The following is a 16,401-nucleotide window of genomic DNA, read 5'->3' on the forward strand; positions in this document are numbered from 1 at the left end:
TACATGGAACAGAATGTTGTAATGGATATTGTATAGAATGTTATCAAAAATGAAACTGGGCTAATGTTTCAAAACAATCAGCAACCCCCAAATTAGCATTGCGTGGGTGTAGTGTACTCGATACTCTCCAAACACGGATACGAAGATAGCTTAAATTAAATTCACAGCAGTATTCCAGTACTCTCCTCAGACGTGCGATGAATGATTTGGTAGTTTAAAAGTACAGCAAAGGCAACGAGATTTGTGCTCAGCTTTCAATATGGTTTGACTGCACTCTAGTGGTCTCTCTTTACTATTGCAAAAACAGATAGAGGTCGGGCCAACGATTTCTTTGTTGATCGATTTGCGCTTAAAGGGGGCGAGGGAGATGAGGAAAATTAGTTTCATCTATCTATCTATCTCATTCTTAGTGCTCAGTTAAGCTGTTTAGGATGTTTTTTGTCTGATTCAAACAAGCAGGTTCCTACTGATATGACCTTTGACCTGTAGAGCACACTGAGTGGCCAGTAGCTCCATCCATCCATCCATCCATCCATTTTCATCCGCTTATCTGTTACCAGGTCACGGGGGCAGCAGTCTCCACCCAAATCACACTGCACCATACCAACCTCCCAAAGCCCTAACCGGGATTCGAACTTGTCCAGGAGGTGAACCCTGGGCTTCCACACCAATGACAGAGACATTGCCTCTGGGCCAAAGCGCCACTGGCCAGTAGCTGAGTTAGCATAATTAACTAAGGTCTAAGGTCTAAGGACTAAGGTCTCCAAACATCCCCCCACCACTAAGCCCATTACTGCATAGTACACATTGTGTTGTTTGGCTGCACTCCTCTGAGCTCAGGGGGAATCAGTGGGACTTAGATGGTGCAACATGTTTACAAGGCTGGGCCACCAATCAGAACTCAGCGTTTACTAAGACTTCAGACTCTTCCTGGTTTCTCACAACAGTTCTAAAACAGTACTGTGTGGCATTGAAAGACCAGAACAAATCACAATCACATTTAAAAAATATTTTATTTTTGTAATTTTTACAATTGTCCCGCAGAGAAAAAAAAAAGTAACAGCAACTTTGTCATTTGCTTTGAAAACCAATTAATCGTCTAAACATACAGGAATGTGTTTCCACTTCAACTGTCGACATTTTGGTGTCATAGTTTCATCTGTTTTCACTTTGATTCTGATTATATAAGTGTCAGAACGCGGCTTTGTCTTCTTCCATATACAACGTTTACACAACGGTGACCACACACTCTCTTTTCACTTCTCCGTCTGCTCGCTTTCAAACCCCCCTAGTTGACACACACACACACACACACTTCTCCTCTTCCTCTCTAGCAGGCTCCAGACTGCAGCACCTGCTGGAACTGTCCGGCCATGCAGATTTCCTCCTGTTTCTGACGCACTAAGCGCTGGATGGCAGGGGGGAAACCGCGAGGGTTCCTGGAGAAGACCAGGGCGTAGCCGTCATCGCAGCTGCCATCTTCTTTGATGGTGCGGCAGGCGTAGGTGATGGCGTAGTTGTCGTAGTCGGTGTCAATGATCCAGTAGTTGTCTCCTGGTGAGGTAGAAATGATCGATGGTGAGTAAAACATAGATAGGAACAGAGATATGGAAATGTGAGCTCTGCTGACCTCCGCTGGACAGGTAGCTGGCCAGGCCCTGGTAGTTCATGAACATCTTGCCAGGGGTGCCAGGGTCGGGGACAGTGTACTGGGCAGCCATGTCAGCACACACAACCCAGAAGCTGCAACAACAGGTTAACATCATTAATTATGTTTTTTTTTTTATTTAGTTTATTTAACAAAATGACATCAGCTCTTTTGTGCATTTCCATGTTTTTTGCATTTAAGTAAATTCCCATTCAATGATACAGTATGTGGACTTCAGAGCTGAGCAGCCCTATCCCACCCAGGTCTTAGGGACTAAAGAAGTCCTTTGTGTCCTTGTGTAAAACGACCTCTGCCTGAGTGGGCTTAAAGAGACTGACACCAGGAAGTGAGACGACTTACCCAAACAGGGTGACGCGTCCCTTGGAGGAGGCAGTCATGGAGCCGTCGTCATCGATGGTGTACTCAGCAGAGATGTTGTCCTGCAGGAACAGACCCTCCGGATCCTTCTTCTGCAGGGCGTACCATTTTCCTGCATACTGTGATCAGACAGGGGGAAAAATAAAATCAGATGTGTGTTCAAATTCATGCTAAAGTCACACTACATCAGGATATGTCAACGCACCCTTTTTGGGTCAAAGTCCTGTTTGACGGAGAAACTGTCCACCACACAGGAGGCAGACAGACAGCGCTCCACGCAGGAAACCAACATGAGGAGCAGGGCCAGCTTGGAGGATTCCATCCTGTAATAAAATTAGGAGAATATGTCAAAACACATTCCATCCTGTAATAAAATTAGGAGAATACGTCAAAACACATCACAACACACACAGAAATATCAGTTAATTTATGTAAATGTAAAAAAACTGGTTTCAGGAGCAAATTAAAAGAACACACTTAGTATTTTATGACAAAAGCAAATACCAACACAAGAAGGTTATTTTCTTTAAAACTCAATAAAACTCATTTTCTCACCTGTTGTGTTTGGGTGAAGGTCGCAGCAGCAGTTCAAACTCTTCCTTTCTGTGAGGATCCGACAGAATGAGTCTTGGTTTGAGCGCTGCCCTTTTTATACACACTCTGCAGACGTGCTTATGGCTGACTTTCGCCGCCTGGAACTAAATAAGGTGCTTAATCTAGAGGTAATCTTGTTGTCTGAAAATCCTTACTGTAATCTGGCTTCTGTGTTCAAACCTGCCCAGGACTTATTATAAAAACAGTTAATCCTTTATGTAACTGACGAGACGTTCAATAAAACAAACACGTGCAAGGAGACGCACAAGCTGTCTGCACATGTTGACAATACAGTCCACAATACTGGGTTGAATAGAAAACAATTAGCCACTTGCTAAACTTGCTAACTTGCTGATGGAAAAAAACTTCAGGTGCAGTAGGTTAACATATAATAACAATAATCAAAAGTTAGCCTAAAGTAGCTAAAATGTGCCTCACGTAAACTAAAGCTGAAGTAAATTACAGAATAACCGTTTTAAGGTTACCACGAGCAGCTAAATTGTAGCTAAGATAAGCTAAAGCTAAGGTAAATTACACACAAACCACTCTACTGTAAAGGTTTCCACAAGTAAATGAAATGTACCTCATATTCGCTAATGCTAACGTGAAATATACCAGTTTAGTTAAACTATTTAAAGTTTAAACTATTTTGTTTGTTGCAGCTTGCCTTTAAGGTTCTTTTCTTTTTATTCCAGAAAAAAGGATGTTTTTGTGCTAATTTTTTGGTTAGCATTGCTTATGTGTGTTATCTGTTGGGGTTCTTATATATGCTTATACTGATATATACGGTGTGTATGTATATATATATATATCAGAAATCATTAACTGGTGGCCCACGGAACCCCTGGCCCATGTCCACTCCAGCCCAAGACTGGATTCCTATAATAAAATCAAATGAATTAAATTTAAATAATTTATTAATATTAAATTATTTCCTATTAATTGAATAATAAGTTAAATAATTTAAATAATAATTCCAACCTGTATTTTGTTTTGTTTTTTGTTCTTTGGCATCTTTTGAGCCATTTTGCAACTGTGTTTTTTTTTTTTTGCACTAATCCACGTGTGAACCCTGGCTTTAGAATCCTCTGAGCACATGTGGGCTCAACCACATATAAATGCTTCAGTGCTGAAAAAGCTTAGCGTACTGTAGCTAACCTGTAGTTTATTTTCTTCAACTATAATATCTAATAACTATAATGATCCTAAAATCACCAAGTCTGCTTTCTGACACTGAAACCAGAGTTCCTGAATGTTTATACTTTAGCTGTGGTGAATTGTAGCGTAAATCATTGTTATTTATTCAAAACTTTAAGTTCATGCACACACAGTCTTAAAAAATCTATTTAAAAAATATTTGCGTGAAGTTGAATTATTACACAAAACAAATGGATGTTTTGTGCAATAATTCAACTTTGTTTTACATTGCTGTACTGTTGTAAATAAATGCCCTATCCTTTTAGTTTACAACATGTTTGCTCCATGATTAGGGTAGCTTTAAACAGATTTGTCCGAGGTGATTAAAGTGCCTCAGCAGATCATCAACGCAGAAATTCACACAGTCAGCAAAAACGCTCACAGCACATGTTGGGAATGTTGTTTCTTGATATTCACTCGCAAATAAGATCTCTATATAATATTTTCTCAAAGTTCAGTAAGGAATTATGACATTTTACAAACACACAAACTGGCATGACGGATATTTGGTCAACTGTTCGCACATGGTACTAATGTATGTGAGGAAATTAAGACAACCTCATGACACGACATAAGCAGTGTAACCGTATTTGTCACCTAAGATTTACCCAGTATTTTTATCTAATTTTGACAGACAAGTAGTTGCATAATTAAAAAAACAAAAACAAAACAAAACATCATGTCACGATGGAATTATTACGGTACCAATATTTTATATTTGATTCAAACATTTTGAATAGGATGATCATACTTTCACACTGCGGGGAGTTCAACAGTTCAAAACTTTCTGCAGTGAACTGTTGAACCCTGATTCCTGGATTAACTACACTAGTTTGGGATTATTGCTGGTAAAAATATATCACAGAATAGTCCTGTCTGATTTTCAATTATCAAAATGATCTTTTATTTTACTTTATTCTCATTTTATTCTCATTTTTACATATATATATAAATAACATTTTCTAACTGAAGATACATACAGATGAGACAGAGGGATAATCTATTTTTCCCACTGACTGTGCTGCTCAGTGCTTTAATCCTTGCTGAAAATGACTCACAGACACAAATAGTTTTACGGAACATCTTTTTAAAGAGCTGTGTTTATTTAGAGTTTCTGCTTTTAGACAGTATTAACGGGCAAGCACGTAAATACCAGGCATCAGGTAATCAGGAGTTTAAATAAGGTGAACAAGTATTCAGTAGTGAAGCAGAGGTTATGGTTTTATATATGTTTTGCATTTATTGTGAAGCTATGTATTGGTTGATAAGTAATTATTTAAGTTCCCTTATGCGTCTGAACTTTGACCTGAAAGGAACCAAACAGCATGTCATCAAAGCTTCAGACCTCAACCATCAGCAATTTTAACAGGTTGTTTACTGAAAATGACTCAGGACAAGTCCAAAGCCTGATTACAGTAAGTCTCTGCTGATCTGTATAATTAACCAGTTTGTACTGTAACTCCAGTCCTGAATAAATGTAACAGCTTGAAACTTAAGGCTGTATTGTAGATGCCACTTCCACAGAAAGGAAACCACTGGCATTTGATGTTCAACCTGCAAAAGAAAAACAGAAAAAAAAGCTTTCTCCCCAATGACTAATCTATTATTTTTGCTATTTACGTTTTATTTACAAAGGCTCTTGAAGTGAGTTTGTCGAATCTGTGGGGGTTATGGCGCACTCGGGTGGCTGAAAATTAGAACTACACTGTCTTTTCGTACCTGCGGACAACTGCAAAACTTGCCACCGCAGTATTATAATAATTTTTTCCTATAATTTCAATGTTTCCATGTAACAGGTTTTTCGGGGATTTTATTTAACTTGAAGTCCATTTAGGTTGAATGTGCTTTGTGTACTTGGGCTTTTACGAGTAAAATTTACGTGACTTCACTTTTCTCAGTGTAGCAGCAATACGCTTCCGTAGACTCGATAGCAGTAGCCTTAGCTATAGCTTATTCAATGTCCATTCCTTTTATCGGTCTCCCCAGCAACGACATACAGCTTATATAGTGTTCCTACATATGCCTATCCCTTATACCAAACAATTTGCTTCAGTGATACATGCCATAATCTAAAACAGACTACGAGTTTAGCATAAAGCAAACATTTATTTTTAGCATAATTAAAAATAAAACCTTTATTTTCCTTAAAATTTAGAACATCTTGTAGCTTAGCAAACATTTATTTTTAGCATAATTAACAATAAAAACTTCTTTAAAATTTAGAACATTTTGTAGCTGAATATTTAACTTCCTCTTATAGCCGGTTTTATTGTGTCAGCTTCCGCTCTAATTTCAAAAGCATTCACTTCCTATTGTGGTTCGTTTCCCGCCACTCATCTACAAGCCCCGCCCCTAATCCATTTCACCTGTAACTGTTACATATGGAAGGTAAGTCAAATGTTTTAAGACAGATGAGGACATTGTTGGAAGTGTTTGATTTTAAAAACACGGACAGATTTTGTTATCACATTATTGTCAAGTACTGAGCTGTAAGCTTAAAAAATAAACAATTTTAGAAATAATTTCTAATTCACATTAACATTTTTTCTCCTATTGTTTTCATATCATAATGCCATTTACAAAATGGTTGAGAGTCAAACAGAGGAAATATTGAGACATATCATTTTGTTTGTCTTGGAACTGTTTGACACACCTTCATATTTATGACTGCATTTAATCTCAGCGGATTATATACTGTACCATATTGAACATGTTTTATTTGATATAGAACTTGAATCTTTGCCTTGGTTCTTGTTTTGCTAAATGTTTTCAATATTTTTATGGAGGAATTCTACTGTAAGAGCTTATGGCACAGTCAGAGCTATTGTTCTGTTAACCCTTACTGTTGTTTTACCTTGATTTACCTGTGCTCACTGGTGCTTTATGTTTAATGGACACATTTACAGCTTCTCTACTGTAAATGTTTAATATTGCCATTCACATGGGAAAAAATATGCACACGGTCATGAAGACATGGTCAGGAGGTCAATGAAAATTAAGGAGTTTTTTTTAGATTTTTAAATAAACTTTTACTACATAATATCTTTATCGTAGCATTACCCCTGCGTTTAATTCATTAAGCAAAACAATAGTGTTGTTATTCTTTCTCTACATGATAAAGTGAAAGATTTTCTGCAATTTTCGAGGCGATTCAGTTTACACTGTTTTGAAATGCTGTTACGAAAGGTGTGAATAAATTAACCTGAGGGGAGTGGATCATCAGGCTCCATATTTGTACCTAGATGATCAGCTGACAGATTTAGGCAGAGGCAGATCCCTGCTAACCTTCAGCACTATCTGCTGATGACACAAGGATTGATTGGATTCAGCCCTACACCACAGGGCTATTTATCCTTCTTACAGGCATCTTTTTTTTTTTTTTTGCATTTAAAAGCAAACTTTTGGTTTAATGACATTGTACGCGGAAAAGTTCAGTTTTTCTTTTCTTTAGAGGATAAGCCAGATTTTTCAGACGCTGTTGGATGCAGCTCATTTAGAGCAACTTGAACATAGGGGAAGCTCCAGTACTGAGCTTGAAGAGGTAGAAGACATTTGGACAGGAAGAAAAGGGAAGAAGGAGCCATGAGTGCGAACAAAGAAGACGTGGAGAAGTTTCTCAATGGAAATCCTGCATTTGCTAAGCAGTACTTTACCAAGAAGATGAGCCCTGGTTCTGTATCCAAGGCGTCCGGACTTCCTGAGGCGCAGATTGACTTCAGCCAGTTTGAAGAGCTAAGTCAGGTAAATTGAATTGTTTTTTCAAGGACCTATTATGAAATGACCTAAGTGAGGGTAAGGGACAGTTCTGGACTATTTGTCCTTATTTTTAGCCATAGTCCATGTTTTTAAAGAGCAGGTTTTAAGATCTGGATTATTTCCCAGTTACTATACTACTCACAATTTCCTTAGCCTTTGGCTAAACCTCTTAGTTTATTTCAATGTTATCTCTCCTAAGGTTGAAGAAAGCCAAATAATGTATAGCCTGATCAAAGACATGCAAGAGAACGTCAACATGGAAAAGGTGGTCTTCAAGATCCTGAAGAGAATCAGTGCCCTCATCCACGCCGACCGCTGTAGCCTGTTCATGTACAGACAGAGGAACGGCATCGCAGAGCTGGCCACCAGGCTCTTCAACGTCACCTCAGAAGCAGAATTGGACGACTGCGTGGTGCCGCCAGACTCCGAGATTGTCTACCCGCTGGACATGGGAATAGTTGGACATGTGGCGCAGACCAAGAAAACTGTTAATGTCAAAAATGCCAAGGAGGTAAAACAAGGGGCTGGGATTAAAAATTAGCAAGAAAAAAAATTCTTATAAAGGATTTTCAAAGATATGGCCAAAATCTGATTCTATCAAAGCTCAACTGTTGTCACATTGTATTCATGTTTCCGAGATTGTTGTAGCATTTATTTCTACATTTTGTACACAATAGTTGACTAATCAAAGCAAGTCCAGCTGGCTGCAAACAGTTAATGGTACACATATAAACTAAAAGAACAACAGCCTGCTGTGTTAGTATGGTGTAGATATAGTTGAGAGAATGAGGGTGTAAATCCCCCTGTCAGACATAATCCATTTATTTCCAGATCCCATCAGCCTCTGCTTTAGCCGTGGATTAGACTCCCCTGGCATTTAGTCGGCAGGGATCTAAAACAGATCGAAACAAGTTTATGCTGCCCCCTTAGGTCGGACTGTTGTACATCAGCTATTTAACCTTTCTTCGCTCTTTTTCAGAATCAGTACTTTAGCTCATTTGTTGATGAACTTACTGACTATGACACCAAAAGTGTTCTGGCCACAGCCATCCTCAATGGCAAGGACATGGTGGCGGTGATCATGGCTCTGAATAAAACCACTGGACCACATTTCACAGCTGAGGATGAAGATGTGAGTCACACACACAGCACTCTGAGGGAACTCAGTGTGGGGAAAAATAGCAACTTATTCAGAAAGTAACTTTTCAATGTCTAGTTTTAATCAAGTTTGTTAATTGTTGGATAAAAATTAACAAACTTCATGACAATCCAGCTGTTTTCTACCTAACTGGTTAAGAATGACCTGGATGACTGGAAATCCCTTTTGAGTGTGTTCTATATAAGTCACATTATTAATCCACCCTGTGTTGTTATCCTATGTAGTCAGCTCTTGGCATATACCACAGGAGTTCGATGTAACCCTAAAACACCCTAAAGATGGCCCCTTAGTGGCACAGAACAGTACTGCGAGCTTCAGGGGACAAAGAAATTAGAAGAAAAGACAAAGAGGTCTAAGAGAAATTGAAAGAAATCTTCTTTGAAAATAACAAAGCCCTTTCTCTACATATCCTTCATGAAAGCCTAAAAACTTTCGTGAGAATTCTTTCTTTGCAGAATTCTGGAGGCAGTCTCTCACTTTTGGTCAGAACCTGCAAGTCTTGTCTGAGCACTGTGATCATGTGATAGTGACACGTCATCCTTCCTTTCAAATGTTCTTTTAATTCTTGAGGATTTTAATAATTTAACAGTATTCCATTCAAGTTTGGTCTGCCACGACTCCAATGCATGATGGGAAATATCGTTTCGGTAGTGTACATCGGATGTGTAGTAGATTTTGCTGTGCATTGTGGGATACATTTAGTTCCCTATATAGTAGACATCTTCTACAATACATTCACTGGTTTGAGATTTTTTTCAACGTTCCATACAATGCCATTCAACTGTTGTGGTATTGGCTAATACATTTGTTAAAAAACAAATTAATATTCAAAGAACTACAAATGGAAACGTAAATAGAAATTAAGTTGCACTGTGAACATGTGCCGTTAATGTTATGTTATTTTCTCTCATTTGTCAATGTAGCTGTTTTTAAAGTACCTGAAAATTGCCTCCCTCAACCTGAAGATCTACCATCTGAATTACCTCCACAGCTGTGAGACACGCAAAGGGATGGTAAGGGACAGAAGACATTCTCATTTGTACGTCATCAGCCTTTACACCTGTGATCTTCTGATAACTGTTGGCGTTTTTGTCCGTAGATGCTGCTGTGGTCAGCCAACAAAGTGTTTGAGGAGCTGACGGACATTGAGAGACAGTTTCACAAAGCCTTGTACACAGTGCGAGCCTACCTCAACTGTGACCGCTACTCCGTCGGTTTACTGGATATGACAAAGGAAAAGGTACATGGTTTCACTGCCTCCATACAACTTTTTCATTTCCATTAATAATACGGTCTTAAATCTTTGAGCAGTACAGGACCAATACTGATCCTGGGTATGGGATCGAGCCATCCCTTATTTCAATATACTTTGATTTTCACCTATAAATTCCTCTTTGAACTGTACTGTGTCTCCATCTACTATGAAGTCATCTGTCCTTCCAGGAGTTCTTTGACATCTGGCCAGTCTTGATGGGAGAGCAGCCCCCGTACTCTGGCCCTGTGACCCCAGACGGCAGGGTAAATTACTGTGCTACCATTAGTTAATGGAACTTTATTCCTTGTGTCTTCTCTAACTTGTATATTTTTGTTTACAGGAAGTTATTTTCTACAAGATAATTGATTACATACTGCATGGAAAAGAAGACATTAAAGTAATACCGTGAGTGCAAATGAAGTCATTCTTGAGATCTTATCATTATTTTATATTCTATTAATAGGGATGTCCGATATTAATGTTTGTGATGTTCCATGTTCTGATTTTAAAACACTCAATTTCGATATCAACCCATACCGATATATATTTTATTTACTTATTTACTTATATATTTCTTGCCTCACTTCAGTTATATTTGGGATTGATTTGAAGTATTCCTGTTGATAGGCTAAATATTTAAATTATTTTATTATTTCACAATTTTTGGACTTTCTAAATTACTATTATGTTTGTTTGTAATGTTATTATTTATTTTGTGAAATTCATACTTCTTATGTGTTGTGTATACTGCTGTTTAAGTTTTAATTTTGCTGTTGTGAATTAACTGTTGTCATATATATTTTTAATCAAGTTAATGACTCAAACCTCCACTAATTTCTGACGCAGAAATCCACCTGCGGATCACTGGGCTTTGTGTAGCGGGCTGCCCACTTATGTAGCTGAGACGGGTTTCGTGAGTTATTCCTCTTTCATTGCAACAAACTTCTAAACCGATTAAGATCCAGTTTGGTCCTGAAACACTTGAGCCATAAACACTTTTTGTTCCTTCTGTTCAGATTTGTAACATCATGAACGCAGCTGCTGATGAGACGTTTGAGTTCCAGGTGAAACAGTATAGCAGTCAAAGTCAAAGACATTTACAGGAAAGTGATCTCTGGTTAATTTATCGAATCTTTGTTATGACGTTGCAGACTGAGCCGCTTGACGACAGCGGCTGGACCATTAAAAATGTTCTCTCACTGCCAATCGTCAACAAGAAAGAAGAGATAGTGGGCGTGGCTACATTTTACAACAGAAAAGATGGGAAGCCGTTTGATGAGCTGGATGAGCAGCTAATGGAGGTAACGATAGTCTGACAAATAAACACCATTTTCTGAGGGAGTGGTTCTCAAACTAGGGTACGTGTAGCACTACTTGTACTTGGGCAGCCTCTGATGGTACATAGGGCAATCTGAGTAACTGCCTGATCTGCCCTACTTTCTTGTAAATTGTGTTATTGTCAAATAAAAGGTCTAATAATCATACTGGAATAAAATTATTTTAAAAAATGATCAAAAAATATTAACAGTTATTTTTAATAGTGATCTTAGCAGAACAGGATCACACTGAGCTGAGTTGATCTTGAGAACCACTGTTCTACAGCATACTGAACAGTTAACAATTAGATCTGATCTTGCCTGTGAAATCCACCACGTTTATCTGAATTTTACTACAAAATAGAATGACTTATGTCATGATTTCTACTTCCTCAGGCTCTGACCCAGTTCCTGGGCTGGTCGGCTTTGAACACAGACACTTACGACAGAATGAACAAACTGGAAAACCGCAAAGACATTGCTCAGGATATGGTGCTGTACCACGTCAAGTGTCGTGATGATGAGATTCAAAACATTCTGGTACTTCACACCTGTCAACTCAGCCTTGACTGTTCATATGTATACATACTATAATGAGTTTGACCTAATAACAAACACCAAAAATACATTTCAGAACACCAGAGATGTCTACAACTGTGAACCAAGAGACTGTGAGGAGGACGAGCTCTTGGCTATCTTGGTACCACTGACACACCACTGTCATTTTAATCCTGATTGGGGAACATCCCAGTAATATTTTTAATCCTACTGCTGTGTTTTCTTTTCTTTCATGTCCGCTGAAGAAAAAAGATCTGCCGCCACTTATTAAGAAGTTTGAGATCTACGAGTTTCACTTCTCAGATTTTAACTGCACAGAGATGGACCTGGTGAAGTGTGGAATCCAGATGTATTATGAGGTCGGGGTGGTCAAAAAGTTCCAGGTCCCACAGGAGGTCAGGATCCACAACAAAGACACATTTTCTTATTTGTTTATTTTCATTATTTCAGACAGCTTTATGTCATTAAACATGTTTCTGTTTCTTGACCTTTTTTCAGGTGCTGGTCAGGTTCATGTACTCACTCAGTAAAGGCTACAGAAGAATCACCTACCACAACTGGCGTCACGGTTTCAACGTGGGCCAGACGATGTTCACCCTCTTAACAGTATTACGTCATTTCTATCTGGGTCCACAGCTGTAATGATTCAAACTGTCATATTGTCATCTCTTCATTAACTACTGTCCTCGTGCTCAGACAGGGATGCTGAAGCGATACTACACGGACCTGGAGGTAATGGCCATGATCACTGCAGGCTTTTTACATGATATTGACCACAGAGGCACAAACAACTTATACCAAGTGAAGTAAGTGCTGCAGGTCGTCCTTTTCAACTCCTTGTTCAAACGTTACTTTGCAAAATGACACTTCAGCAAACAGGACCTGTGATTACTGTGAAACCAAGACTTAGATGTAAACAACCCACTTTACTGACTTAAAAAGCTGAAATGGACTTATTTATCTTGAAGCTATAGCCTTAGTATTAGTGATCAACTGATGGCCCACCAAACTGCCCCAAATCTCAGGGCTGGATTCTAAAATAAACATCATTTGACTTTTATTTTATTTTCTTAGTGTCCTGTTCCTAATGTTTGTTTGACCCGAGAGACCGGGTTTTCCAAAAAAATAATTCTAGAAAAAAAAAAATTTCTAAAAAAAAAAATTCCAACACCAACAGATCTGGCAACCCTCTGGCTAAGCTACATGGCTCCTCCATCCTGGAGCGGCATCATTTAGAGTTTGGAAAGTTCCTCTTGTCTGATGAGGTGAGAATGAAAAGGGGACTTGGAGATTATTATTGTTAAATTGAAGGTTCATATTAAAACTTTTTGCTTTTTTTTACCCACAGTCACTAAACATCTTCCAGAACCTGAACAGGCGGCAGATGGACCACGTCATTCATCTCATTGACATCGCCATCATTGCCACAGACCTGGCTCTTTATTTCAAGTCAGTCTTTTTTTTTTTTGCTTCCACCACAAGTATATGCTTATGCATTCATACTTATCTGGTAAAGAAATACATTTCTTGCCATGATACCATTCTAGGAAAAGAACCATGTTCCAGAAGATTGTGGACCTTTCAAAGACATACGAGGAGGAAAAGAAGTGGGTCGACTTCATGTCTTTAGAAACGACTAGAAAAGAGATTGTCATGTGAGTGGAAAGAAACACATGTTGTTTCGTCTCTATTTACAGTCTCTCTTTGATACTGAAACATTAACCGTTTCAGGGCCATGATGATGACAGCGTGTGACTTGTCCGCTATCACCAAGCCTTGGGAGGTACAAAGTAAGGTGAGAAATATGACTGTTCAATTGTGAGGTCGCAGCCCATGTGGGGACGCCTGAAACTAAAATGGGGTCATCTAAAATGTCTGGTAATTGATGGAAAAAAAATTACTGATAAAAATAGTTTTTACTTATTCTAGATTATTTTTTTAATTATGATTAAAAAGCACACACAATATTAAACATGATTGTAAACCGAGTTCAAATAAAATGCAGCAAAAAAGGGTTTAACACATGACTGACAAAGTGTCTCTTTTGTTATGTCTCTGTCAGGTTGCCTTGTCTGTGGCAGCAGAGTTTTGGGAGCAGGGCGACCTGGAGAGGACAGTACTGGAACAGCAGCCCATCGTATGTTCAAAACCCATTTTGTTTTTTTTAACCTGTCAAGTAAGTGTCTATGTCTTTATGTGCATTCTGGTGGTTTCTTTCTCATCAGCCTATGATGGACAGGAACAAAGCAGCTGAACTTCCCAAACTACAGTGCGGTTTTATTGACTTCGTCTGCACATTTGTTTACAAGGTCATCTTTCACACTGACTGCATGAACCAGCAGTATGTTCAGAAACAGGAAACACTTTATTGATGTGATCAAACTCCCCTCTCTCCTCCCCAGGAGTTTTCTCGCTTTCACCCACAAATCCAGCCCATGCTGGATGGCATCCTGAATAACAGGAAGGAGTGGAATGCAAAGAAAGAAGAGTACGAAGCTTCACTAAAAGCTTTAGAGGAGGAGAAGGCTGCTAAAGAGGCGACTGCTGCCAATAAAGGTACAGCGATTTTTTTGGAAAATAATTATTTCTCCCAGTAATCAACTCTTTATCTCTTGGCCATTCCAAAATAGCAAGAAACTTCGGTGTCATGACTGATGATCAGCAGTTCATGTTGCCTCCGTTGCTCAGTTATGTCGCTTTAATATTTTAATAAGGTATAAAACAGCAACATCGAACAGCTATCACATGACTCACTTTATTTAATGGGAATCTGATTCCCCAGCTTACCACATGGGGGGGCACAAACCAGTTTGAGAACCACTTCCCATTGGTTAGGGGTGTGATTCTAATGATGCATTGTAATGTTTTGAGATTAAAATAATATGAGAAATGAAAGTATTTTAATGCTGAAATTTAAAATGTTGTGTTGACGTCTATTTGCTTCAACAGCTCCTGGCAACAACACAGGTGGTGGTGGAGGCTCCAAAACCTGCTGCATCTGTTGAGGGTAAAAATTAAAAACCACCAGACTCATCTCAACATCAGAGCCAGCCCAGGAAATAATCTTTACGATGGACAGAACAGAATTATTTTTGTAATTGTCCATTAACTTTCCTAACAGGTGAGCACACAAAAAAGAAAATATATATATACTGTACATTCAGAATAGTGGGAGTAGCTGGAGCTGGAGCCAATCCCAACTGAGACTGGAGAATGTTTGTTTTTGACATTCTTCCAGTGTTTTTGACCACAGACAATGGTCAGTCATTTTGTATAAAATACATTGAGGTTAATTAATGTTCTTTATGTCATTTAGATGTAAGTTTACTGAGGTGGGGCTAATGCTCACCACTTTATATGCATTAAAGACTCATGTCTTTTATTCACCTTCCAGTCACTTCTCTTCCACAATTGAGAGTTTGTTTACCTTGATGCACAAAACCAAAGGTAGATAATGAGCTCAGGGCCACTGATTTCTGTGTAAACCTGATCATGTGTTTCCTTCTGGTAATGTAGGAAAACAGCTTTGTCTTTGTCTGAGAAATTAGCCTTTATTAGCAGCAAATAGGTCTGCTGCAGCTCGCTTGCTAAGCCGTCGTATTGTAAAATCATATTGCAAATAGCAAAACATTTATATATGTATATATTAATGTGTCTATATTTATAAATATATATGTGTATGTATACATACATATATTCCTTTCTCTTTTTTAAATAGAGACATATTCTGGCTTCTGGTAGGATTACATTTAACAATGGAGATGTATTTATTCTGCATGAACCTCCACCTAAAGACCCTACTTTGATGTGGATGTCATTTTCTATCAATTGAAACCCCAAAATAAAGTGCTAAAGAAGCAAATATGCTAAACACCATCTGAAATGCTAAGAGTAACAATGTGTTGAAAAACAAAATAGACTTTTCAAGGATACCTCAGATGTACACAATCCCTCTCTCTACGTAAATATAAAGAATATTTTACTTGAATCCTCGTGATATTCGCAGACACTAATATTACTCATTAGGCCATTATTTCCACCCTTGTATGGTTTAAGACACCTGTAAAGTTGTTGTAATAATATATGCAGGGATGCTTTTTGAATAGATGTTATACATCATAGTTAATATTCTAAGGGTGACATTCATGCACAGAATGTGTTTGTAAAGTTAACCCAAATAAAGCATATTTATTTTTTATGAGCCAAGTGGTTGGGTACATTATTTATTATATTTCAATGGCAGTTAACTATTTATGGTATTGTGTATATTTTGATCCACTTTGACCTTTATGACAAGGTTGTTTATACAGTACAACATAGTAGAGCATTTCTGTCCACGCTGCACTTTCTACTATTGTTCCCTGACCCTAATCCTGGGATTGCTGCTAAACAAGGCTGGGATTATGGTCATGCTGCAGACAGTGACTCACCTCCCCTGAAAGGCAATCACACATTTACAACTGCTTGGCTTGTAGTCTATCGTAATGAATATTTCAATAGATATAAAACAATACTATCGTAATGAATATTTCAATAGATA

The 16,401-nt window shown here is 38.3% G+C and overlaps 2 protein-coding genes across 2 annotated transcripts; one reads left to right on the forward strand and one right to left on the reverse strand.

Annotated features, from left to right (window-relative positions):
- Nucleotides 1-863: 863 nt before the first annotated feature.
- rbp4l (retinol binding protein 4, like) lies at nucleotides 864-2,907 on the reverse strand. The gene is made up of 5 exons (XM_008324388.3): nucleotides 2,582-2,907; nucleotides 2,232-2,349; nucleotides 2,009-2,145; nucleotides 1,631-1,743; nucleotides 864-1,554 (listed from the first exon to the last, which is right to left on the reverse strand). The coding sequence occupies exons 2-5, from the start codon at nucleotides 2,346-2,348 to the stop codon at nucleotides 1,331-1,333; spliced, it is 591 nt and encodes a 196-aa protein (XP_008322610.1). The 5' UTR covers nucleotide 2,349; nucleotides 2,582-2,907; the 3' UTR covers nucleotides 864-1,330.
- A 3,184-nt stretch (nucleotides 2,908-6,091) lies between these two features.
- Nucleotides 6,092-16,294, forward strand: pde6b (phosphodiesterase 6B, cGMP-specific, rod, beta). Its single transcript, XM_008324387.3, has 24 exons — nucleotides 6,092-6,205; nucleotides 7,269-7,558; nucleotides 7,773-8,084; nucleotides 8,553-8,705; nucleotides 9,656-9,745; nucleotides 9,832-9,972; nucleotides 10,176-10,250; nucleotides 10,328-10,392; nucleotides 10,834-10,900; nucleotides 11,004-11,051; nucleotides 11,139-11,288; nucleotides 11,700-11,843; nucleotides 11,938-12,003; nucleotides 12,107-12,256; nucleotides 12,360-12,467; nucleotides 12,558-12,667; nucleotides 13,039-13,126; nucleotides 13,210-13,310; nucleotides 13,409-13,516; nucleotides 13,593-13,656; nucleotides 13,924-13,998; nucleotides 14,087-14,170; nucleotides 14,264-14,417; nucleotides 14,811-16,294. Exons 2-24 carry the CDS (start codon nucleotides 7,400-7,402, stop codon nucleotides 14,864-14,866), a joined length of 2,568 nt encoding a protein of 855 aa, XP_008322609.1. The 5' UTR covers nucleotides 6,092-6,205; nucleotides 7,269-7,399; the 3' UTR covers nucleotides 14,867-16,294.
- The last annotated feature ends 107 nt before the right edge of the window (nucleotides 16,295-16,401 follow it).

Source organism: Cynoglossus semilaevis, chromosome 14, assembly GCF_000523025.1.
Source record: "Cynoglossus semilaevis isolate Cse_v1.0 chromosome 14, Cse_v1.0, whole genome shotgun sequence".
NCBI classification, from domain to species: Eukaryota; Metazoa; Chordata; class Actinopteri; order Pleuronectiformes; family Cynoglossidae; genus Cynoglossus; species Cynoglossus semilaevis.